General features: G+C 47.7%; 8 protein-coding genes across 8 annotated transcripts; 5 read left to right on the forward strand and 3 right to left on the reverse strand.

Annotated features, from left to right (window-relative positions):
* The first annotated feature begins 6 nt into the window (after positions 1-6).
* On the forward strand, positions 7-934 carry BDW43DRAFT_61821 (CinA family protein). Its single transcript, XM_032050306.1, has 3 exons — positions 7-198; positions 408-598; positions 664-934. Exons 1-3 carry the CDS (start codon positions 103-105, stop codon positions 815-817), a joined length of 441 nt encoding a protein of 146 aa, XP_031901248.1. The 5' UTR covers positions 7-102; the 3' UTR covers positions 818-934.
* Positions 935-1392: 458 nt separating this feature from the next.
* BDW43DRAFT_61887 (putative Patatin-like serine hydrolase) lies at positions 1393-3746 on the forward strand. The gene is made up of 3 exons (XM_032050308.1): positions 1393-1581; positions 1638-2205; positions 2281-3746. Exons 1-3 carry the CDS (start codon positions 1512-1514, stop codon positions 3428-3430), a joined length of 1788 nt encoding a protein of 595 aa, XP_031901249.1. The 5' UTR covers positions 1393-1511; the 3' UTR covers positions 3431-3746.
* Position 3747: 1 nt separating this feature from the next.
* Positions 3748-6455, forward strand: BDW43DRAFT_61884 (DUF803 domain membrane protein). The gene is made up of 2 exons (XM_032050307.1): positions 3748-5056; positions 5131-6455. The coding sequence occupies exons 1-2, from the start codon at positions 4316-4318 to the stop codon at positions 6421-6423; spliced, it is 2034 nt and encodes a 677-aa protein (XP_031901250.1). The 5' UTR covers positions 3748-4315; the 3' UTR covers positions 6424-6455.
* A 76-nt stretch (positions 6456-6531) lies between these two features.
* On the reverse strand, positions 6532-7422 carry BDW43DRAFT_310427 (uncharacterized protein; the record flags this gene model as incomplete). The annotated part of the gene is made up of 2 exons (XM_032046935.1): positions 6532-6637; positions 6701-7422. 2 exons carry the CDS (start codon positions 7420-7422, stop codon positions 6532-6534), a joined length of 828 nt encoding a protein of 275 aa, XP_031901251.1.
* Positions 7423-7656: 234 nt separating this feature from the next.
* On the reverse strand, positions 7657-10273 carry BDW43DRAFT_274114 (NADPH cytochrome P450 oxidoreductase family protein). The gene has a single exon (XM_032041700.1). The coding sequence runs from the start codon at positions 9785-9787 to the stop codon at positions 7688-7690; it is 2100 nt and encodes a 699-aa protein (XP_031901252.1). The 5' UTR covers positions 9788-10273; the 3' UTR covers positions 7657-7687.
* Positions 10274-10989: 716 nt separating this feature from the next.
* On the reverse strand, positions 10990-12636 carry BDW43DRAFT_318943 (cytochrome P450; the record flags this gene model as incomplete). Its single annotated transcript, XM_032048792.1, has 2 exons — positions 10990-12470; positions 12531-12636. 2 exons carry the CDS (start codon positions 12634-12636, stop codon positions 10990-10992), a joined length of 1587 nt encoding a protein of 528 aa, XP_031901253.1.
* Positions 12637-13468: 832 nt separating this feature from the next.
* On the forward strand, positions 13469-15223 carry BDW43DRAFT_318944 (myo-inositol transporter; the record flags this gene model as incomplete). Its single annotated transcript, XM_032048793.1, has 8 exons — positions 13469-13628; positions 13701-13743; positions 13836-14340; positions 14377-14434; positions 14486-14601; positions 14743-14931; positions 15033-15125; positions 15161-15223. The coding sequence occupies 8 exons, from the start codon at positions 13469-13471 to the stop codon at positions 15221-15223; spliced, it is 1227 nt and encodes a 408-aa protein (XP_031901254.1).
* A 2303-nt stretch (positions 15224-17526) lies between these two features.
* On the forward strand, positions 17527-18020 carry BDW43DRAFT_274117 (uncharacterized protein). The gene has a single exon (XM_032041701.1). It carries the CDS (start codon positions 17670-17672, stop codon positions 17859-17861), a length of 192 nt encoding a protein of 63 aa, XP_031901255.1. The 5' UTR covers positions 17527-17669; the 3' UTR covers positions 17862-18020.
* Positions 18021-22300: the final 4280 nt, after the last annotated feature.

The raw sequence follows: 22300 nt of genomic DNA on the forward strand, positions 1-22300 counted from the left end.
CATGCATCATTATTATCAATCACCTCAATCAACCTCCAGCAGTCATAAAGCCTTTTCCTTTCGTATCTCTTTTCTGCCTTCGTTCAAAGCCCCACAATCACAATGAGCGATTTTCCACCCTCAAGTCTTCGACCTCTTATCCTGGAAGTTTTCGAACTCCTCAAATCTAGGAAGGAGACGATATCCGTTGCGGAGACAGTATGTCGTCATACAAGCCCCATACTTTCTTTTCTGCAGAAACGGCATCCTAACCTTTCAGGCCGCGGGAGGACTCATTTCGGCAAGCTTGCTCTCTGTGTCAGGAGCGTCGGCTGTTTATAAGGGTGGATTGACCGTTCGTCTCTACCTTAGTTCCCTCTCTACGTTCAAAAAACACCCTTTAGAATAAGTATTAATTTGATAATAAGGTATACACTTTGGAATCTCGGATCACCTTTGCCGGATGGACCCCAGCTCATCTGGAGAACTACAATGGCCCAACGCCCGCCATTGTGGCCCAAATGGCCGACCACGTTCGCCACACTTTCGGCTCCACCTACACGGTGAGTGAGAGTGGAACAGCAGGGCCGACCGGTGGAACAATGAGGAATCGCACTCCGTAAATAATTTCCATGCTTTCTACAGGATATACGCGAACACATAGGCAGGGCTAATAATTCGTAGGGGCTATGTAGCTGTCGCAGTATCAACTGTACATAGGACGTACACACGAGAGGTGGAGACGGGTAGTGATGATCGTGGGAGGAACATGGTTGCCTTTGCTGAAGAGGGTTTAAAGTTGTTAAGGGATGTACTTGTTGGGAATGCAAATCTATAGATGATGGCATTTGTTTCTTCACGGAGTATCTCGGATGTGATGTCGATAGTGGTACTCCCTTTATATAGAGCATGGTGCTGTACTATGTGACCCATGGTTGGACTCAACCCACTTGAGGAGCTTCACCTTCTAATAATCGATATGTATGGTAGAAATTGACTCTATTCTAGCGCCTTTCTGGAACAATGTTTCTCTCTTGCGCTCAATCAAAAATACTTTACAAGTCAAGTTATCTCATCCATTAATCATTAGTCTCAGCACAGCCCCAATGACGCAGCTGAACACCGCCGCATGCCCCGTGACTCCCCACCAATCGTCACTGACTAAAAGCGCTTGAACGGCAGAAGTACTAAGTAAAAATACTCCCAAAACAGTTCACTGTTTCTCAGAAGCCAATCTTACTGGTCACTTCGTATCCATTCTTTGGTTCTGCAGTCACGGATAACTCGTGGGTAGGATCTTTTTTTTCTTCTTCTTTCACCAACTATACTATACCCCCTCTAATTCACCTTTCAACCGGATTTTATTCCCTTATTTATCCTGTCTCTGGTCATTTGTCTTGTTGGATACATCCCGGTGACTTCATTCTTCCCCTCGAACGTTTCCGTCATCTGCCGCCTACTGCGAACCGATCAGGCGCCCATATTTTCTCGCTCCCTGCCAGGGTGATTCTGCCCACCAAGGGATTGGCAAAATGGATACGGCAGCGATCCTTCGTCGTAAAGATACCACCAAGGGTCCTCCCTTGCGGATCTTATCACTAGGTATGCGCCCGGATGAAAAAGATATGTGGTTGTAGATCTCCGAGCTGACAGGTCAGATGGTGGCGGCGTCCGTGGCTACTCGATGCTCATCATCCTACAGGAACTTATGTATCGCGTTTACGTTGAGTGCGAAGGCAAGGCTCCTCGTCGCGATGAAATCCCCAAACCCTGCGATCACTTTGACCTCATTGTCGGCACCGGTACCGGCGGATTGATAGCCCTCATGCTGGGCCGTCTACGTCTCGACCTTGAAACTTGCAAAGAAGTTTACGTGCGCATGACTCGTAGGGTTTTCGAAACAGACAAGACCTTTGCTGGCATTCCATACCGATCAACGTTGTTCAAAGCCTCGAGATTGGAAGACGCTATTCGTGAGTGTGTGCGCGAACACACTGTCTTTGAGGCTGAGGGAAATGATATTTCGCCCGGCGCTCGCACATCTTTTGCCAACGCACCATTTAGCCCCAACTCGATCCCTCAGCGGTCTGGCAGTCGTGCCAGTTTCAGTACCATTGGTTCGCATTCTTCCAACCCCAGCCAGCGGAACTCGACGTTCATCAATGGTCTACGGTGGGGCAATCCGGATGCGCTGTTGTACGACAATAGGGAGTATCGCACGAAAACGTAGGCGCTCTTCTCTTATCTCTTTTTCTCATTTGTCTATAAATTACATCTCGGGCTAACATATTACGTTGTCAGTGCGGTTACCGCATTGTATAAGGGCACTACGCGCAATGGTTCAGCGGTATTCCTACGATCTTACGATTCCCGAAGAGAACCTCCACCGGAGTTTAACTGTACGGTCTGGCAAGCGGGTCGGGCTACATCAGCCACTGGTCTTGCATTTAAACCAATTCAGATCGGACAACATGTCTTCATTGACGAGGGTGCCGGTACTTATAACCCTGCGCCGCAGGTCCTGGACGAAGCGACGGTCAACGAGTGGCCCGGTCGTGAAGTTGGTGTGTTTATCAGCATCGGTACAGGTAAACGTCCACCGGGTACGAACAATCGACAACACGAATGGTGGGAGGATTTCTTTGGCGATGCGCTCGGCACATTTGCGGAGGCGCGCCGTCGGCTGATCGCTAAGATCGAGGGGTGTGAAGACATCCATAAGGATATGCTCCGGGAGCACCTGGCCAAGCGTAACGTCATCAAGGACAACTACTACCGACTGAACGTCGAAGTGGGTGTGGGAGAGTTTGGTATGAACGAATGGAATCGACTAGCCGACATCAGCACCAACACCCGTCGCTACCTCACCAGGCCCGAAGTTAAGAAGCAGATTCTCGATGCCGGTAGTAAATTTGCCAGAATTGAGCGCATGCACCGTCGGGCGGCTGCGCATGCGGCCGCTGGAAACGACTTGTCGACTTTCCCGGATGACAGTTCTATAACTCAGAGCCCAAGATTGTCTGTGATTCCACCTCCGATGCCAGACGCGGTGGAGTTGCCCGCTGAACTTCCGGGCGATTTTACTCTGCTGTCGCCGACAGGTCCCCCACCGCCGGCGAACGACGATGTTCTCCCTGTTCACCCAACCCCGCAAGATACAACAGCGGGGCGAGGTTCAACCAGTGACCTGGGTAGCTTCAGCCCTAGCGACAGCAGCCGACCTGGCTCGCGGCAACACGCTATAGATCATGCGTATGACGGTCTACCGCCCCCAGTACCTCCCAAGACTCCAATCCCATATCCTAGTGAGTTAGGAGGCATTCCCATGCCTACCCCTTTGGTGACTACCACAGGACATGCATCGAACGGGAAGATTCGACCGCCGTATCCCGTGGATGAACATCCGCCAGTGGTGAACAAGCAGCGGAAACCCAGCTATCACGTGCGATGAATTTGATTCATGACTCTTTTGATTTTGTTGGATCTTTTTTCCCCGCATGTTCTTTGATGGGCGTTACGATATAATGAACAAGGGGCAATGCTTTTTCTCTGGGTGCAGAGATTTCACGATTCTCATATTTCCCTTTCTTTTAATTCTCTTTTTTCTTTTTATTGTTATGATTCATCCCATTGAATTTCTTATGACTTACGGTTGTAGTTCTAAGAGTGATGATTATTATACCCTTTTCAGTTAGGTAGTAATTTCAGATTGGTTCCAAAGATGTTCTAGAACTTGAAATGATTCATGACTGATTGATTGTTCAACAGTAGTCTCTAGAAATGAAAATCGGTAGGATGGATCGAATTAAATATTGAATCCGCAATTGATATCAAAATCTGTGCTAATAGAATGTATATTTTGTCTTCTCTCTCTTTCCCTTCCTTTTTTTCTGATTTGTTTAGTCTTCGACAAATATATTTTAAATGAAATTAGTGGGGTCACGCTTCTTTACTCACCACCACCCGAACCAGCAGCCCAGCCTCTTCTCTTTCTTGCTCTATGGGCCTTCTCCCTTTCATATTATTTGTTCCCCCTGGATTCATACTGGTAAATCTTTCTTCTCGCTCTCGTAATTTTTTTCTTTTGTTCTTCTGCCCCTTTTCTCATGCATAGTGGCCTCTGACACATTCCTCGGCTGCCTATCAATCACGCATTCTATCTCTATCTACCTGTCCAACCGCCCGGTCAACCCCCGTTATCGCCGCCCACAGCTGATCTCATGGAGTAGCGCTTATTCTATTCTTACCTGTTTTTCATTGTCTCTTTTCGCGCGCACACTCCCTCAACATAGAAAACAGATACACTGCTGGCAGCGTTCATGATCTCTCGCTGCATATGGATCTCTCAACTCTCCAGGCTCGCTCCGACTCGGGCAGCGGCCGACCAGCTTCCTATAAAGCCATTGGCGTTTCTTTAGCCGTCGCATCGGGCCTATTCATCGGCGTTTCCTTCGTTCTTAAAAAGACGGGTCTGCTGAGGGCCAATGTCAAATACAATGAGGAAGCGGGCGAAGGGTACGGATATTTGAAGAACTTCTACTGGTGGGCGGGTATGACGCTGATGATAATCGGGGAAATCTGCAACTTCGTCGCCTATGCCTTCGTTGATGCTATTCTAGTAACCCCGATGGGTGCGCTGTCGGTCGTGGTGACGACCATCCTATCCGCGATTTTCCTCAAGGAACGGCTGAGCTTCGTCGGCAAGGTTGGCTGTTTCAACTGTATCCTCGGGTCTGTTATTATTGCAATGAATGCGCCTGAGCAGTCATCTGTAAGCAATATCCAGGAAATGCAGAAGTATGTTATCGCACCGGGGTTTTTGTCGTACACTGGCGTCATCATTGTGGGCAGCATTATCACGGCTGTGTGGGCTGGGCCTCGATACGGAAAGAAGAGCATGTTTGTCTACATTAGTATCTGCAGTTCTATCGGTGGCTTAAGCGTTGTCGCTACACAGGGTCTTGGGGCGGCCATTTTGGCGCAGATTAATGGAGAGTCACAGTTCAAACAATGGTTCCTCTACGTTTTGTTTGTGTTCGTCGTGGCGACTTTACTGACGGAAATTATTTATCTCAACGTTCGTGCCTATCCCAGATTTCCTTACCATTGCATTCGCCCGCTTTTTTCTTTCCTATTACTAATTTCGTCTAGAAAGCGTTGAATGTCTTCAATGCTGCCCTGGTTACACCCACCTATTATGTCTTTTTCACCAGCGCCACGATTATCACCTCTGCGATCCTCTTTAGAGGCTTTAAAGGGACTGGAATGCAGATAGCTACAGTCATCATGGGATTTTTGCAAATCTGTGCCGGCGTTGTCCTTCTGCAGCTCTCCAAGTCCGCCAAAGACGTGCCCGACTCTGCTGTCTTCAAAGGCGATCTCGACCAGATTCGTGAGGTGGTTACACAGGAAGAGCCAGAGACTGAACCAAAGGCCGATTCCATCCGTGGCACAGCCGCTATCATCCGTAGGATTTCGACACCTCGCCGCACAATGGAGGCAGAGGAGGCGCGACGCTACTTCCGGGAACGACAGGAGGATAAGCTACACCCGCCTGCAGAGAATGAGATTATCGAGTGGGATGGTTTGCGCCGGCGCAAGACTGTCCTCGGTGAAGGACCAACGATGACCCAGCATGGTGCTCGGACGCCATCAGTCAAGACGCCACTTCCTCCCTTGGGAATGTCCCGGTTTCCAGATGAATCAGAGCGCCCCAGTACCAGGCAAAGCAGCCGTTCTTTCTTAGATGAGATTCGAATGCGCTCGCCTAGCCATTCGTGGCAGCCAATCCAAGACCAGGAGCCCAGCCAGCCGGTGACTTTAGCGCCCATGTCATCGGTCCATAGTAGAAAAGTCGACACAGGCTATCCAGGACCGTCTCGCAGCGACACGCCACATTCTATAACATGGGCAGATGAAGCTCCCGAGCCCCCAGTACATGGAGCAAAACGCCAGTTCTCATTCCACGCGTTTCACCGGCTTAAGTCTGACCCATCTAAACCGCCTCGGGGCATCCTGCGGAAGGGTCATGAGCGTAAACCTACAGAGGAGGAGCGCCTGGGGTTGGTCCGAGGGGACGGTGCGGAAGATATGAGCGAGAAACTGGATCACACGTATTCAAGTGATAGCATGGAGAATGAGTTGCCGTCAGGCGCACGTACGTCCGCCGCGGCACCGCCATACGAAGAACACTATTACCATCCACTCGAAGCCAGTCCACAGCGACCGTCACGGCTCGTACGGAACCCACTTCCGCCATTGCCAGACGAGGCCCCTCTAGAACCCTACACTCAGGTCGAGCTTGACTCGCCTAGCTATCGCCGCATGTCTGATGCAAGCGCGGGGTCCCTTTCGTCGGGTCCAAGTAGAGGCTGGGAAGAAGGAGGCTGGCGACGGCCTTCAGGCGATGGAAAGACGACTAAACCGAGGAGCTCTTTTATATAGATATGTTGTATGCGATTGATGCTGTATGATAATGATAATGATGTATATAACATAACGACTTATGTCATGAGGGTATCACAAATAGACCTTGAACCTTTACAAACCAAATCAGACTCCAGTAAAAGACAAAACGCTCCTTTGCCCCTTGGGCATGATGTCCATCGCAAACCTAGCCTCCGACAATCTCTTACCCGCATCGATACTCTCGAGGATCCTGTATTCCACGATTAACTTCAACTACAACAACCTACGCCAGAGCGGAGAAGGAAAAAAATACCACTCAACAAAAACGACCTTAAACCCCTTCCATCCACCACGCGAAATCTCCTTCTGCAGCTTCGAAGCCGCAAGCCCCCCACCTGCACCCTTCCCAGGGCCAGAATTTGGCTTCCCAACAATAACATGCGATACCTTTCTCGAAAGCGACAGGGAGATCCCAGCACCATGTGTCGTAAGAAGCTGTTTTAGATAGTGATCCGAGACACGCGGATGATAAGTACTGTTGATATAAACGGTGAGGCCCTTAAATATCTGAGGGAAATCTTTAACCTCAGTCTCAGAGGAGATGGACGATGGCGAACGCGTCGACCCATCCACCTCCCCATCCAGAGGCGCAGAGACTCGCAGTTTCTTCTCGGATGACTTGTTGTCGGACGTTTCCTTAGATGACTTCGATCTCGACCTCTTTCCGACCCGCATCATGGACCGAATATCTCTCTGCCCTGGATCCCTTGATTCCCTTTGACTTGCGTGCGACCACACCCACTCCCTTTTGTCTTTGGATTTGGGCCCGTCATGGCCAATCGAATCTCTACAGTCGCCGGATGTCGATATGAATTGTCGGGTGAGTTTCTCTTCCCTTGTTCGACGCCAGGCTGTTCCCATCGAGGAATCGGCCCATTGATGGCCCGTTGACGAACTATTCCAGGGGTCGAAGATGAGATGGTTTTGGGGGGTTGGTGCCGTTTTGCCTGCTAGTATTGGATTTGGGTCGGGCATTTGGCATCTGTGCTCTTCTGTTTGTATGTTGAAGGGGAGGATGAGGGTTGTTGGAAGATTAAAAAGTCTGGATTGATATTACCATGGTTCAGTGTTGATGTTTTGCCGTTTTGGGCTAGCTTTGCTCGCTTCGGGCTTAGTTTGCGAATTCTTGTCACTGAGATTTAAGACTTGAATTATATATATGGTATTGCATCATAAGAGAAACATTCAGTCGATCGTAAGTCGTCTATGGGAATATTCACAAAAGAACTACTGAAAATTTTTACCACACATCCTCCTGCCATTTGTTCCTTCTCTTCATTCTCGTCCTCCACTCGTTCGCCTCATCCTGACCCTTCACGCTCATCACCCCTGCAACCGCTTTCTCGACCTCTCTTGCCATCTCGGCTTTTCCACAGATGTAAAAGTTGGCTCCCTCATTGATTAACCGGAAGACATCGTCGCCAACTTCGGAGATCTTATCCTGGACGTATTGTTTCTTGCCCTCTCGCGAGTACGCAGTGAAGATGCATAGTTTCTCTCCCAAAGCACTCGTCATCTCTTCCAGCTCATCCCTGTAGATGTAGTCCTCATGGGGCCGCCGGCATCCAAAGACAAGCAGCATCTCCCCGATCTCCTTCCCAATTTGCTGAAGCTGTCGGCGCTCGGCGATGAACGCTCGGAAAGGCGCCAGCCCTGTGCCTGCCGCAACCATGATAAGTGGGCACTTAGCGAGCGTGGGGAGTTTGAATTTGCTTTTACGGAGGTGCGAGAGCACCTTTCCACCTTCTAGGCTGTTGCTGGGTCCGTTGAGGTGGTATGTGAGTCCCTCTGGATGAGGTGCGGAGCGGAGGTTTTCGGATACGGCGAGGAGGTAGTTGGACGTAACACCGTGGATTAGTTCATCTCCATTCTCTGGGACAGGGGTGGTTGAGACAACAACGGTAATGGAAGCTTTACGCGGAGAAATAACACTGCTCGATGAGATGGAGTAGTACCGTGGTTGCATGAGAGGGAGTGTCTCAACGAGGTATGATAAGGGGATGTTCCATGTTTCAGTGCTGGCTTGTTGTAGCAGTCGGCCGAGATTAACGTGGTTTTTGTTGATAAATGCAGCATAGCTAGCCTTATCTTTGCCTAGGTGCTGAAGATATGCTTTGGCGGCTGGCGTCGGGGAGAACTGTGCCAATCCCACGACGTCGTCTCGATTGACGGTGCCGCAGATCTCGAGGTAGTAACGGAAGAGAGTTGCAACGGTAGTCGGGGATGGAATCTTTACTTTGGCGGTGGAGTCGAGGGACTTAATGTTAATAGGCACGTTGCGACGCAATGACAGGCCCAGGACCTGGAGGAGACGCTCAACCTCTGAATCTGGGTTTCCGGGCCAGATTGCAAGATGGTCACCGGTCTTGTAGGTAAATTCAGGCTGACTGGTGAGATCCAAATCTATGTGAAGGCAGTGTCTGTCAGGAGAGTTAAACAGCTCCCTGGAGGTGGAGATGGCCAAAGGCCGGATAGGAGAGCACTGCGCCTTGAGGGAGCCACCTTCCGGTTCTCCATTATGTAGGTCAATTGGCTCAAGGGTTTCATCTTCTAGCACAGACAAGGTAGGCATGTAGTGGACCTCATGTTCCTGAAAACCCAGGCACTTCAATATGGCAAACAGACTCTCCTTCCAGGTCATGAAGTCCTCCTGGGTGGCGCCCTCGGCATCATCGGCCTTTCCAACAGGCATCACGGCTTTCGCGCCTAGTTTATCCAGCTCTTCCACCACGACATCGATGATGCGGTTATAGTACTTATAATTTCTATTGCCTAAACCGAAGGCAAAGTATCTGACGGATGACAACAGCTGTCCATGATCCTTCGTCTTGTTGATCCAATCCCAAAACTCCGCCGAGTTGTCACTAGGATCTCCCTCCCCGTACGTTGACAGGAGGAAGCCGACCAGTCTTGACTGTGGGATTTCACTGATCGTCTCGGGATCGTACTCCGACAGGTCAGCCGTCATGGCACTCAGACTGAATCTCAGCGAGATCTCTCTCGCCAAGCGGCTGGCGAACCCCTCTGCCGTGCCAGACTGGGAACCCCAGAAGACGACCATGTCTTTGTTGGTCTCTTCCAGTTTCTTAGCGATGTTTCTCGTCTCCTTGGCGGCGGAGCCAACAGCACCTCCATTTTTGAGTTGCGGTCGCTCGTAAACGAGATGTTGGTATGGATCAGGCTGGTCCCAAAGATAACCCCGAGAGAGATATGTGGCGGCTGCCACGGAGAAGACAGCTAGGGCCGAGTAGTCAGCAATACCGCTTGGGGTGAGTGATTTGGAGAGTTCTTGCAGAACTTCCGGGGGTATATTCAGAGGAAGAGGCCACGGAGGCGTCATTATGTCTCCGGGATATAAATTAAATAGTATATGAAATTGGTAGCATTACAAGAAAATGTGCGAGTGAGGATATCCCGGTTTTATATAAATTCCAAAGAAATGGCAGAGAAAAGAGGTAGATAATCCCAAACTAATCAAACGGTAAAATCGACCAGACATCGGAAGCAAAACACCTATTCAGGACATTATCGGTCTTTTGCCAGCCCTCCGTCTCCGCCTGTGGACCAGTTTTTCGGGGGGAAAAAAGAGTAAGGAAACCCGACCGAACGGGCGAGATATCTCAATCCAACAATGCACGCCCGCAGGATTCAGCATGGTGATATGCACGAGTGAAACAGCAGATCAACCGAATCCACGTCAAAACAAGGTTCATCTCCATGTCCAGGGAAATCGATGATGTGGATCCATAGTGTTAGTAGGTACGTGCATTTTCTGAAGTAGGGATATCAAATGCGGGGAGTGCTTGCAAGAAGAATTATTCCCCGGGAGAATTGTGGGAAAGATGGGAAGGGGAATCTTTCCATTTCGGGATGATCTACTTCTCTATAAATCTTTCTTTAGGGTTGTGATCTCATCACGGGATTACATAATGCACGGGCAGCAGTTGGAACAACTTAAACTACTACATAGTACAATAGTAGTAAGTTAACCTCCGCACATTTTTTATATCTGATATCACATTGGCGAATTGCGCATCTCCAAGCTGATGCTCGCTTCCCGAAGGAACTATGATACTCTGCTTCGTTGTCCCAGCTGCTGCTGACGGGAGGGATTCTCGCCCCTTGATGTCAGTTCTAGGCGACCTTGATAGCGGCCGATTGGCGAATAATTGTTGTTCTGTCTCCGATCCACGGAGGGGTAATGTTATCGTCCTGGATGTACAGGAATTTTTTAACATCCTACGAACATTGCATAAGTAAAAATCATTGGTAAGTTCTTGTAGGCCACTCTTCCCTTCACTAAGCGGCATACCGTGCTTTGTAACTGCCTCTAAGTATGCAAACCGACTGCCCCAGTCCGTGATTGCGAGGACATGATTGAGTCAAGATTGTGCTACAATAGCCTTACTACGGTGTAGGCCATAATATTACAGACGCGACCTTTTAGAAATCAATAAATCCCATAGGGTGGCAAGAAATACTTAAGTACGTCTCATGCAATAGGTAATAGACACAAGGAAAATCGTAAAAATTTTAGACTATTCATGCCTCATACAAATTGCGCCTCCACACCTTGACGGGCATATCTCCCAAGATCAAGTTCATTGTCTCCAACCGCTTCAGCTCCCACCCGGGATGTGGCAGTGCAAACTCGTATCGATGTACCAGCGTAGCCAGGATCTTAGTCTGTTCTAGATACGAAATGTTTCGACCAATGCAGGATCTCGCGCCCGCCGAAAAGGCAATCAAGTATGGTTGAAGAGCCTTGCCCTCTTCCCCTAGCCACCGTTCTGGAATGTACTGGTCTGACTTGGGGAAGACACTTTCATCACGGTGTACCACATATGCGGACATGCTAACCGACGTATTTCCGGCTACCCATTCACCGAGGATCTCCGCACCCTCGGGGGGTGTCTCACGGGGAAGACCGTGCGATGTTGGTGGGAAGATGCGGAGGGATTCATCCAAACAAGCACGGAGATATGGGAGGTGCTTCACTTTATCATATGGGGCGACGATCTCTTCTGGATCCAGCACGGAATCGATCTCCTCACGGAGCTTTCCCAGGGACTCCGGGTTCCGAAGAAGCTGATACATAACGTTCGCGATAGCAATTGCAGTTGTCACACTACCGGCGTTCATCATAATATTCATCTCGGCGACGATCTCACCCCATTCTAAATTGTTGGCTCTGCCGTTCTTGTCTTCCATCATCGCCTGAAAGAAGTCTTCGAGCTTCTCGCCTGCCTCGTACCGGCGCAGGCGGGTCATTGCCCGGCGCCACACGATGTTTTCCCAGTTATCTGCCGAAGTCTGCATGCGCTTGAAAAATGGGATCACATTGACCAGTCTATTGAGGGCTGGGTACCATTCATAGTTCCACAGAATGAGCGACTGCTTACGAGCACTTGGGTACAGCGCCTCGCGAAGATTGACCTCGTATATCGAACCATCCTTTCTCTCAGCGATACAGACATCGCTTCCTGTATCCAGGAAGCCAAGCTTCTCCGATAATCCGATATCAGCGATGGCATCAAGGGTAAAGAAATTGGTCCAAGCTCTGAAATCAACGGTAAGGTCTTTCGGGTCCGGGGCTACCTTTCCCGCCGCCACGGCAGCGGAGGGTGGCGCCGTGCATACTTTGTCAAAATGCGCGACGACTTTCTCGACTTTATCACTGACTTTATGCTCCCATGTTTCTAAGTTCTTGAGCGCATATGCGGACGAAAGAACCTTGCGTTTCCGTGCATGGTCAGGCTTGTCGACCACGTCAGCAAGGTGATAGTGCGTTCCAGCCGTCACAGTGTAGGAGGGATCTTTGGTGCACTTGGTATTGTGCCCATAGATATTCTTAATTGCACGTACGTCCCCGTACGACAGTTGATTAGGTCCGGTCCGAATGACGGGCTTGGTTTTGTGAAGTTCCTGGAGCTCTTTCGAGCGGAAGCCTCTCGATGCGAGGATCATGAAAGGTATTGCAGACATTCCAGAAAAGGGATTCAGGTTGGGGTATCTCCGGAGCCCTATTTATGTTAACGAATGTCTAAACTAGTAAGAGGAAACCTTGTACAACATAAACATACCTTTGGGGTCCCTAATATACTCCACCCATGGAAAGACGACAAAGTACAGCAGAGAAAATATCCCCAGCGCGAGCGCATAAGGGGCAACAGATAAAGCGGACCACATATTGCCTTTGATAGTCTGTCTACTGAGTCGAAAGTCCTATGTCCGACTGAATTGGAGTGTGGTTCTCTCCTGAGCAATAGATAATACGAAATGGTGAAGAAGATATCTTCCCGAATGCTTTATAAATGCTATCCATCCATGGTGAAAAACGGAGCTAGACACTTATACATATCCACGAATGGTGAGACTCAGGAATAATGGAGCTGTGAAGCGCTCTCGGCGATCATTAATTGTTTCTCCCAATGTATCAATGCACAGGACCGGGATAAATTTCCCATCATGATCACGTTTAGGGTGAGTTGTAAGTGCGGGGAATATTTCCCCTTTTCCCACTGAATACTTCTCGCTACCGGTCATATGCCAATAGCGATAGGGTATAAGAAATCGTGGGGCTCCATCTCCATTTCAAAGGAACGTCATCTTCAGCAGTGGGTTCTCAAAGGCGGCTACTATCCAGCTCCTGTCACTAGGCTTGACTGTGACTCTAATGAGGCACCCATGCTGCACGGCATTTGATGCAATAACCTTAATGGCGCCTGATAAATGAAGGCTAAGTCGTTGCGCCCTGAGGGCAACACCGGATCTGGGGTGGCCCACATCGGCATTTCTCCATGCCATGGAACGCGGTGGAATCTGGGGTAATACCCGCGGTGGATGGTTTCATTGCACTGGCTTGAGGGGAAGTGACTACTACATGAATGTTGTGTCTTGGTGTATGGATTGGTGAGTAGGCAGGTTGATCGCAATTTTTCCTCTCCTTTACTTCTGTTCCCATGTGTGCTTATGTGGATTGGTATCCGATTGATCCTATGACACTGTGGGCCTATTGGTTATGGATTCTGATTCCCTAAAACCCTCTGAAAACAAAGCGGAAATCTTCCATGACGAGGATCTAGCCTTAGTAAGCTTCGATGACTCCATTGAGGGAACAGATCCCCGAAAGGCAGTATGGCTGATTGTCTGTGCGGTGTCTATGGGCGGCTTTCTATTTGGTAAGGGTTACCGATAGTCCAGTAGTGCAGGCTGTTTATATGAATCTCGCTAACAGATTCAACGTCGCGCAGGCTATGATACTGGTGTCATATGTGCCGTGATAGTCAATCTGGGGTAGGACCTAGGAAAGCCACTCAATTCAAACGAACGGGAATTGGTCACCTCCGTAACCTCTGGAGGCGCGCTGATAGGCTCAGTAGTGGCAGTATGATGGCCGATAAGTACGGCCGCAAACTTGCCATTTACATAGGCTGTATCATCTACTTTATAGGAAGCATAATCCAAGCAGCTGCATTCTCGCTCGCTCGGATGACCGTTGGCCGCCTCATCGTGGGCTTCGGTGTCAGCGAGGTTGCCATGATTGTTCCGTTGTACATTGGGGAAATGGGCCCTGCCTGGTTTCGTGGCCGTCTCATAGTCTTTAACAATTTGTATGTCACTTTTAGCCCACTTATCTCATACGCACTCGGTGCCGCCTTCACAAGTGTAGCTTCTGGATGGAGATACATGGTGGGTCTCGGCGCAATTCCTGCTGTATTGCTCGTGGTAACGATGCCATTCTGCCCTGAGATACCTCGTCAATTGGTCTTGCATGGCCGAATAGAAGAGGCGAAGATTGTTCTTGCGAAGATATTCCCACGAGCCACTGACCAGCAGGTGGATGCGAAAGCCAGATTGATCCGTCATTCTATCGAAGAATCTACTGCTTCGGTATCCGATAAGAGCCTTATATGACAGTTGAGGGAGCTCTTTACCGTTGGTGCTAATGTGCGGGCTCTCATAACTGCCTGCAACGTTATGGCGGGTAGGTAAATCCATGGCTCTCACGCTTTCATTAGCAGCTGACAGGGTACAGTATCCCAACTGAGTAGCTTCAATACGCTAATGTACTATTCTACCACACTGTTCTCCATGGTCGGGTTTGACAAGCCCACGGTGGTGTCCATCGTACTTGGTGCCACCAACTTTATAGTCGGATTCCCGAACTTCATCCATATTCGTTGACCGCTTCGGCCGGCGGCGTATGCTCCCGGTCACCATCTTGGAATGGCAAGTCTCCCTTCATCATTTAAAGGTCTATATTGGATTGAGTGGCGTGCTAATCGTAAACAGTGCCTGTCTTTGGTGGTCGCTTCCGTAGCCTTCTGGATCCCAGTAAACCATGACCTTACCGCCATCGAAACACGCGAGATAGGCTGGCCCAATATCCTACGTCTCGTCTCTCTCATTCTATGTATTGCCTTCTACGCGGCAGGTGTGGCCCCGAACTCTTGGGTAGGGACTGAGTTCCTCCCCATTGAGGTTCGAGCATTATGAACGATGATGAACAGCGTTACCTGCTGGGGCTGCAACATTATACTATCATCCATCTTTCTGTCGATGATGAAGGGAATGATGCCCAGTGGAGCCTTTGGCTTCTACACCGGGATTACTTTCTTAGCTTTGCCTTCGCTATTTTCTGCTATGCGGAGGTTCACAACATGCCCCTCGAGTCTGTTCGTGAGATTTACGCCCGGGATTTGGCGTAAAGTATGCCAGAAAGGTACAGAAAGAGCTTCACGAGGCTAGGAATACGGAGAAGATCACAACGTGACCGCATTTGAGCGCCCGTCCTATTATAGCACGCTTCGGTCGCTGGTTAGCCAGCTGACTGTTTTGCCAACATGTTGCATACCTTGATAGGGTTTACGATTCGTCGCCATTTAGAGTTTTGGACATTTATAGAGATCCGCTGGGGTTAAACGCCTGCTGGATGCAGGGGTTCTGGGGTCATCATTCTTTGACTTCGTACATAGATGTAGCATAGGATACATAGAATGCAATGCAGTTCCGTGATATCTAGATCCCTGCCCGAGCCTGTGATGCTACACAGGACAAGATTAAGCTATACATGAGCTATGCAGATTTCATTCCCAGGTTCATGGGTACGCAGAGGCTGTTGCTGGGTTGACAGACTGCAACAGCTGGGGAGTGTCGATGGTTGATATCCAGCCTAACACATACATTGACATACCGATGTATATACACACATGTATACATGTGCCTCTCTCGACATATATATAAACCTATACATATAGATGTACATAGTAATTTAATGCCTCTGACTTAGCAAAATAACAATCTAGTACGGCTCCTACTCTGCCTGGAAAGCAGAGTTGTACTCAACAACGCCTACCTACCAGCTACCACAAGCAAGATTGCCACCGCAGCCGATCTTCCGAGCCAGATTGCCTGCCTGGATTGTACTAGATGTATAGTACATCATTGTCCCACGCACATGACACAATCTGGTTGCACAACATTCCACAGCACCATCAAATCACAAACGCCATGATGAAACGGAGGCTATCTACGCGACACAAGTGACGGTGAGCAAAGCGGTCAGTCTGAAATATGCTTGCTGACAGAACCAAACGGGAAAGGATTAACATTCAATTTAAGCCGGAATGGGGCAGGAGTCACGTCTCATTCAACACCGTCATCAACTCAGGAATGTTAGATGGAAGATATTGATGGTATGGTTCCTTTATCTCAGATTGCTACGGGAAAAAACTTAAAACGTGTATAGATTCTATTGCTACGTCATATTGTGTCCTTTCTTTTTAAAAATTGGGATTTCTTTCATTTCCCTCGTGGCATCTGACAAGTTTGAGACGTCGCCTTAGTTGGGGTATGATATGTATACTACTTCTATCTCCACATGCATACATCGTCTTGGAAAGTTTAACCCTTTTTTATTTTTTTCTTGATCTCTTTCGGGTGCGGATTGCATGATCGATGTCCGATTATACCTGGGATCGGTACACGCGAACATGGCACAGAGTCATGTCTAAAATGGAACACTATTGAATTGATCTCATGGATAAAGGAAAAGTGAGAACAGACCGACTGGTGACCCCCGCACACTACTTCCACTAGTCGTAGTTTCTGCTCGGTTCTGCATTGGAGATCGCGGGTCCATGCGCGCCGATTTCATCTAATTGATTTTACTCCTTCCTTCATTTTGAGTTGGTGTTGTGTCTCTCTTTTCTTTTTTGACTGTCATTTATTGTCAGGTATATATATATATATATATATATACATATTAAAAAAATTAAGTAAAGAAAAACCTAACTTACACGGACTCCCTAAGAAGAATGAAGAAAGAATAGAACCAAGTTAGTCCGATTGTTCCCCGTTCCAAAACCCAAAACAGGCGATCCCGGTCTACACTCGCATATGCACTACGGGTCGCTGCAGCTGAAACCCGGATCCCGTCGACTTAGAGGGGAAATGGGCTAGGCCCTAGGCGGCACTAAAAGAGCAAGGAGGGGAGAGAGGGAGACATTAGGAAGAAGTCGGGGTGTAATCTGCGGTCAGACTTTAGTAGCCCAACTCTCACTACTTCATTTAGGGTTAGTTTGCCGTACAAGAAGTCAAAGGAGGGGAGAGAGGGGGGCAAGGGACAACTGAATTGAAGTAGTACATTTAGTTCACCATTTCAACTTATTCCGTTGGATACTAAACAAGAGTACTAGTATCTCCGAATGAGATCGCACACCGAGGGAGGGGGGGAAAGGGAAGGGGGGGGGGGGATGATAGGAGGAGAGTTGGTCCAACACATCTCTCTCTATTTGATTAAGAAAGATTGATTAAATCTGAGAGGTACAGGAGTAGTCACGTTTTGTAATTTATTTATTTTAATATTATTTATTTATTACTAGAGTAGAATAGAATAATGAACACTGCGTCAACGGTGTCCCCGTGTCGTGACTGACGTGGTCGCTCCCTCAGCCAGTCGATATTCTGCGCTTATCCACCCGGGCATGTGCAGAATCATTCTATCCACCAATTATCCCGTTTGGCTTTTCTTTCTCATTCCACTTTCCCTAAAATCCTTTTTTTCTTTTCAATTTTTTTTAACACACTTGATTATGATTACCCTCTTTAGAGAGAGAGAGAAAGAGAGAAAGCCCCCCAAAAGAGGTCCGTGGGCAAATTCGCCCTGCTTCTCGTTCTTGGCACTCCCATTCGGTATATCCATTGTCCGTTAGAAGTGCATGTGGGAGAGATGTGAAAAGTACTTACTGTATGTACTGTACTTACTTATTTCTACCCTTAACTTAGTGATCGGTAAAGTTCAACGGTATAGCCCAGTTAGGCAGTTGCAAGGTTATTGCCAGATTGCTTGTTCCATCCACTCATTCCCTCCCAAATGCCATCTACGTCAGGTTTTGGTGATTCATAGCTGACGAGAATGGCCCCATCTCATCCCTATCCCTACCCTTCTCTAGTCAAGTTGAGGTCCGATCACCATCCGAGATGATCTGTGATAGGCTCAAGTGAACGGACAATGTCCACCTCTCGGGCACAGGGATCGACCTGAGTCGTTACACAAGGCAATACTGGTCGAATGATCCTGGACATGGATTCATTGTCATCGTTATTTTTATTTTATCAATTTATTAATTATAATTATTTTGGGGGGGAGGGGGGGGGAAGCAAAAGAAAAGAAAAGAAATTTTTTCTTTTCCTTTTACTCCGTACTTGACTTTTTTCCCGTTTTTCTAAAAAAATTAAAAAATTGAAGAGAAAAAGGTTTTTTTTTACCACCCCTTCTTGAGACAGGGAAGAAAGAAAAATACTGATTATGCAGAAGTTATGAGGAGAAATCTCAACATTATTCTATCAGAAGACCTAGTTATGAGTCTATGCGTTGGAGCTGGAATTGAGATGATTGTATCATATTGTTATTCTTTTTTATTTTGTCTTTTTTTGCTGGCTGATATCTTTTGTTACTCCTCGCACCATGGGTATATATTCATTCATTCATGACGGTAGTACTCTGTAGTATAACTGCTACGGAATGCCGATAAGCAACACCAACCCCATCCTAACTACATACAATTGGAGGCTCCAAGAAAACAAAGAACTTGGAGTGACCTTACCTCCTACAACACCTCCAATGCCATCGCGTTCGTCATTCATCAATCAAAATCATGCAGTCGATCTCTGTGCACGGGTAACTCCGGAACATGCAATGTAAGGTTAATTACCTGCGTGCAGCTATAGCTACCGGTCTTATGCCCTCAACTAGGAGCTAGGAGTGACCTATGTAACCGGAAAAGAATCTAGTGTCGTGAGACCGAGCACTTACCTAGATGGAGTGATGATCTCCACTGATATTGGCCAGCATGTGCTAGACTTTTTAAAATGAGACCCTACAGCCGTCAAACGGGACCGAGCCAGGAGTCTGGATTCAGTCTTAGTGATCCAATCAACCGACCAAACACGGGGAGGGGTCTGGACTATGGTTTCCATATCATGATGAGTATCAGACGAGGGAAATTGGAAGCTAGCTATGAGGTGCCAATGGGAGACCTGTATATCCTCGGGATTGTTGTCTGTGAACTTAATTTTTATAGTAGATTTTAGCTTGTAGATTTGAATATTTATCTAATGTTGTACTGTCTGAGTTTCAATAAGCAGTGACACCTTCTTTGCCTGCGGGGTTGATGCAATCTCTGTTGTTTGGATAAGTAAATTGGCTCATGGGTCTGATGTTTGACTTTGCTATTTTAGGTTTTAGAAGGGATCGTTGTATGCATAATTATTTTTGTGCATGTAGCGTTTCGTATGTACAGAGATGTATATATATATATATATAACATAATCAAGTATATATGCGCAGTACGTGAAACCTACCAAGTGAGACCAGAGTCAACAGCCTGAATATTAATCGCCGGAAATTTTGTAGCTCTGGAATTAAAAATAGAGCTCTGGGATGACAGCCAGGATGTTGCGCCTATAATATTTACAACTATCCAGGACGGGTGTTGCACAGCATGGCGTAGTTGCCATGGCCTTGTCTAACCGGCGGCAAGTGCCTAAGACCCCAGTAGCCGCCCGGGTCAGCCTCTGGGTATTACTTAGTACTTGGTTGTAATGTTAGGGACTCCGTCAGGGGACGGGGGTCTGTGGTTGGTCATACGGAGTACTTTGTACTAGAGTACTAAGTATTCGGATAGCGGAGGTACTGTACATACACAACCGAGGTATTGCACACTACCGCTAGTGGGGAACCGGGGATGCCTATCATCAGAAGGAAGGAAGCCAAGAGGGAAAAGAGAATTGAGGTGCGTCGTACCTGCTTCACGGTTGAAGTCTACTGCAACTTGAAAGGGGAAAAGAGGGGACATGGTTACAGCAGTTCGCGCCAGAAGCTGACTTAATATTCTTACTATTATTACCTTATTACTTTTTTTCTTTGGAAAAAGAAAAGTATTCTCCTACGTGTCCGTGTTATACGAGTGAAGATCTGTTGGGTCCATGAAGGTTGTTGATTTGCTTGCATGACAGCTGCAGGTACGCTGTATGTCTCCGAATACCCTCCATAAGAACAATCCATTGCCAATAAATTAAAGCACTAGCGTAGGGAGTGGAAAGTCATAATCGCAGTCACCTATCAAGCCAGGTAATTGCTTAATCCCTGGTCATGTCATAAAATATAATAGATAGAGAAAAGAATCCAGTATCAATGGCTGTGTGTGAGACCCACTGAGGATTATTGCTGCCGTTGTCCGAAGGACTCCGTAACTCCGGAGAAGGTGAGAGTGAAAGTGTGACAAAAGTTGACAAATCTCTGGTGAATAACGCGTCCAATTAATTCCGAGGGGACCGCTTAATCCACCTACCGCAGCGCAGTGACGGGGTCAGTACTAGCGCCCGGCTCCAGTCGCTCCATTACAACTGGCCCTCTTGCCGATGGACGATTGGCTCCGATGGTCTAATACTTGTCGACTGCAACCGTCAAGCTAAACCAACTAAGCCACGGTGAGCTAAAGCAGCGGTCCGGCTGAAAAGACTAGGATCCATGATTTTCGTGTTTTCTCTTTCCCTTTTCAGTTTTTGGTAGGGTGTGTGGACTAACGCGTTGTGTAGCTGGAGCGTGGGATCGAATAATTACCTAGTCTGCTGCTACTAATTAGTCTGGTTTGGGTTTTTTTTTTTTTTTTTTGAGAGGATGATATTATAGTTCCATTGACGGTCTTTTTATTATTATTGTTTCTTCTTTTCCCGTGACCAGCTTTTGCAAACTTATCTTAGGTGCCATGATTATTAACTGGCATACTGAGGAATACTGTCGAACAACCCCGCAAGATCTGCTGTATGTACGACGGCTGCGGGTGTCGGGCCGTCGGTAGCGGAATTGCCATCCTGCGTGGCTAGATCTCGTCAGTTAACATGGAGGGGGCATATTTCTTTGTCCTCCAAGACCTCATCTGGATTGAGTTACATACCGACTTGTGTCAGAAGATAGCTTAAAAAAAAGGAAATGGAACACTGGAAAAGAAGAAAAAAGAATCTTGCCCGTAGATCCTAATCTTATTTACCTGCACCGCGGCAGTTTGAACAGTTGGAGTGGTGTAACTCATATTGTATGAAGGAGCTTTCACTAGATAGCAAACCTGGTCGATCATACAATAGGATAAATTTTGATAAACCATGCCTCTGCGTTTCGTCCGAAGTACAGTTTGTTGCTTTTGTCAACTAAAAACTAGTAAACACGGACCTCGTGGTGCATTGTGCTCTGGGGTTGGAGATGAATGTGCATCCAGACATGTTCGTTCGGCTACTAATGGAGATACACATGCATACTTCATACATGGTTAGTACATGTGTCCTGATGGACTTGAAACCATGCGAGACGTACGTATTCAGCACAAGCATGTATAGGACTAGGATCCTGGTGGCCTGTCTCGGCGCGTTGGTAGATTGCATGAGATGTTCCTGAGGTTAGTATGAAGGATAGTTACGGGTTAGTCAACCCTCTATAAGAGAGGAATACATGTGAACTACTACCAGGGTCGGTATAGATAGGCAAGGGTCGACAAATTGCACCGAATTAATATAGGACAATATAGAAAAGGTAGCATCAATAGTTCAGGCAAAAAGTTCTAAGTCAGCCTAGTATGTATATACACAAAAACTCCATACTTTGGGTACGCCCTGTGAGGATTTCGCACTACGACTAATAGGCAATGATTGACAACACTGGCTGACAGAAACTTTCATTGATGGGCCAGTTCCGAAAAAAGATAGAAGAGAGAGAGGGAGAAAAGAAGAAAAGAAAAAGTGAGTCCCTTTGAAGAAGGCAAAGAAAAATCAAGGGTAAAATGGAAGAAGACTGGGGGGAGGGAGGGAGTGTACAGTAGAAAGCCCGTTGTACATTCCTGTCGCCCGTATCTCTGATACTGTTGAGTACTCTAAGGTCCGTTCAGCAGACAGTGGGGTTAGACAATCAAAGTGGGGTATTATGTCGTGGACTAGATCGCTAGTTGGTTCCACCTCACGCAAGGGGTCGTGAGGAGGTGCTGCACTTCCGTAGGAAAAAGGTTTCTGGGCCTATCGTTTTGTCTGGTCCTTCCATCAGCCGAACATGAAATGATAGGGCTTGCTAGTCAAATGACACTGGATTGAATTTTGTTCATTGATGTCTCTGATATTGCCTGGAATATAAAAAAAAAAGAAATAAAAAAAGCGGTGAGACCCTGACTACTTTTGTTTCCTGTTGGAGAGAGTTCTTGCCCTTGCGCCTGAGACACGAATCATCTGAGATTAGGAAAGTCCTCTGGAGATGAGACTGAGATCCTGGAAATTCTTGATCGGTGCGCCTCACCGAATCTATCTT

Source organism: Aspergillus alliaceus, assembly GCF_009176365.1.
Source record: "Aspergillus alliaceus strain CBS 536.65 unplaced genomic scaffold BDW43scaffold_17, whole genome shotgun sequence".
NCBI lineage: Eukaryota > Fungi > Ascomycota > Eurotiomycetes > Eurotiales > Aspergillaceae > Aspergillus > Aspergillus alliaceus.

Coding starts and splice junctions, on each gene's coding strand:
- BDW43DRAFT_61821 (XM_032050306.1), top strand. CDS start 103: ATGAGCGATTTTCCACCCTCAAGTCTTCGACCTCTTATCCTGGAAGTT. Junction 199..407: donor CGATATCCGTTGCGGAGACA/GTATGTCGTCAT, acceptor TTTGATAATAAG/GTATACACTTTGGAATCTCG. Junction 599..663: donor ACAATGAGGAATCGCACTCC/GTAAATAATTTC, acceptor AATAATTCGTAG/GGGCTATGTAGCTGTCGCAG.
- BDW43DRAFT_61887 (XM_032050308.1), top strand. CDS start 1,512: ATGGATACGGCAGCGATCCTTCGTCGTAAAGATACCACCAAGGGTCCT. Junction 1,582..1,637: donor CTTGCGGATCTTATCACTAG/GTATGCGCCCGG, acceptor CTGACAGGTCAG/ATGGTGGCGGCGTCCGTGGC. Junction 2,206..2,280: donor AGGGAGTATCGCACGAAAAC/GTAGGCGCTCTT, acceptor TTACGTTGTCAG/TGCGGTTACCGCATTGTATA.
- BDW43DRAFT_61884 (XM_032050307.1), top strand. CDS start 4,316: ATGGATCTCTCAACTCTCCAGGCTCGCTCCGACTCGGGCAGCGGCCGA. Junction 5,057..5,130: donor CGGAAATTATTTATCTCAAC/GTTCGTGCCTAT, acceptor AATTTCGTCTAG/AAAGCGTTGAATGTCTTCAA.
- BDW43DRAFT_274114 (XM_032041700.1), bottom strand. CDS start 9,787: ATGACGCCTCCGTGGCCTCTTCCTCTGAATATACCCCCGGAAGTTCTG.
- BDW43DRAFT_274117 (XM_032041701.1), top strand. CDS start 17,670: ATGTGGGAGAGATGTGAAAAGTACTTACTGTATGTACTGTACTTACTT.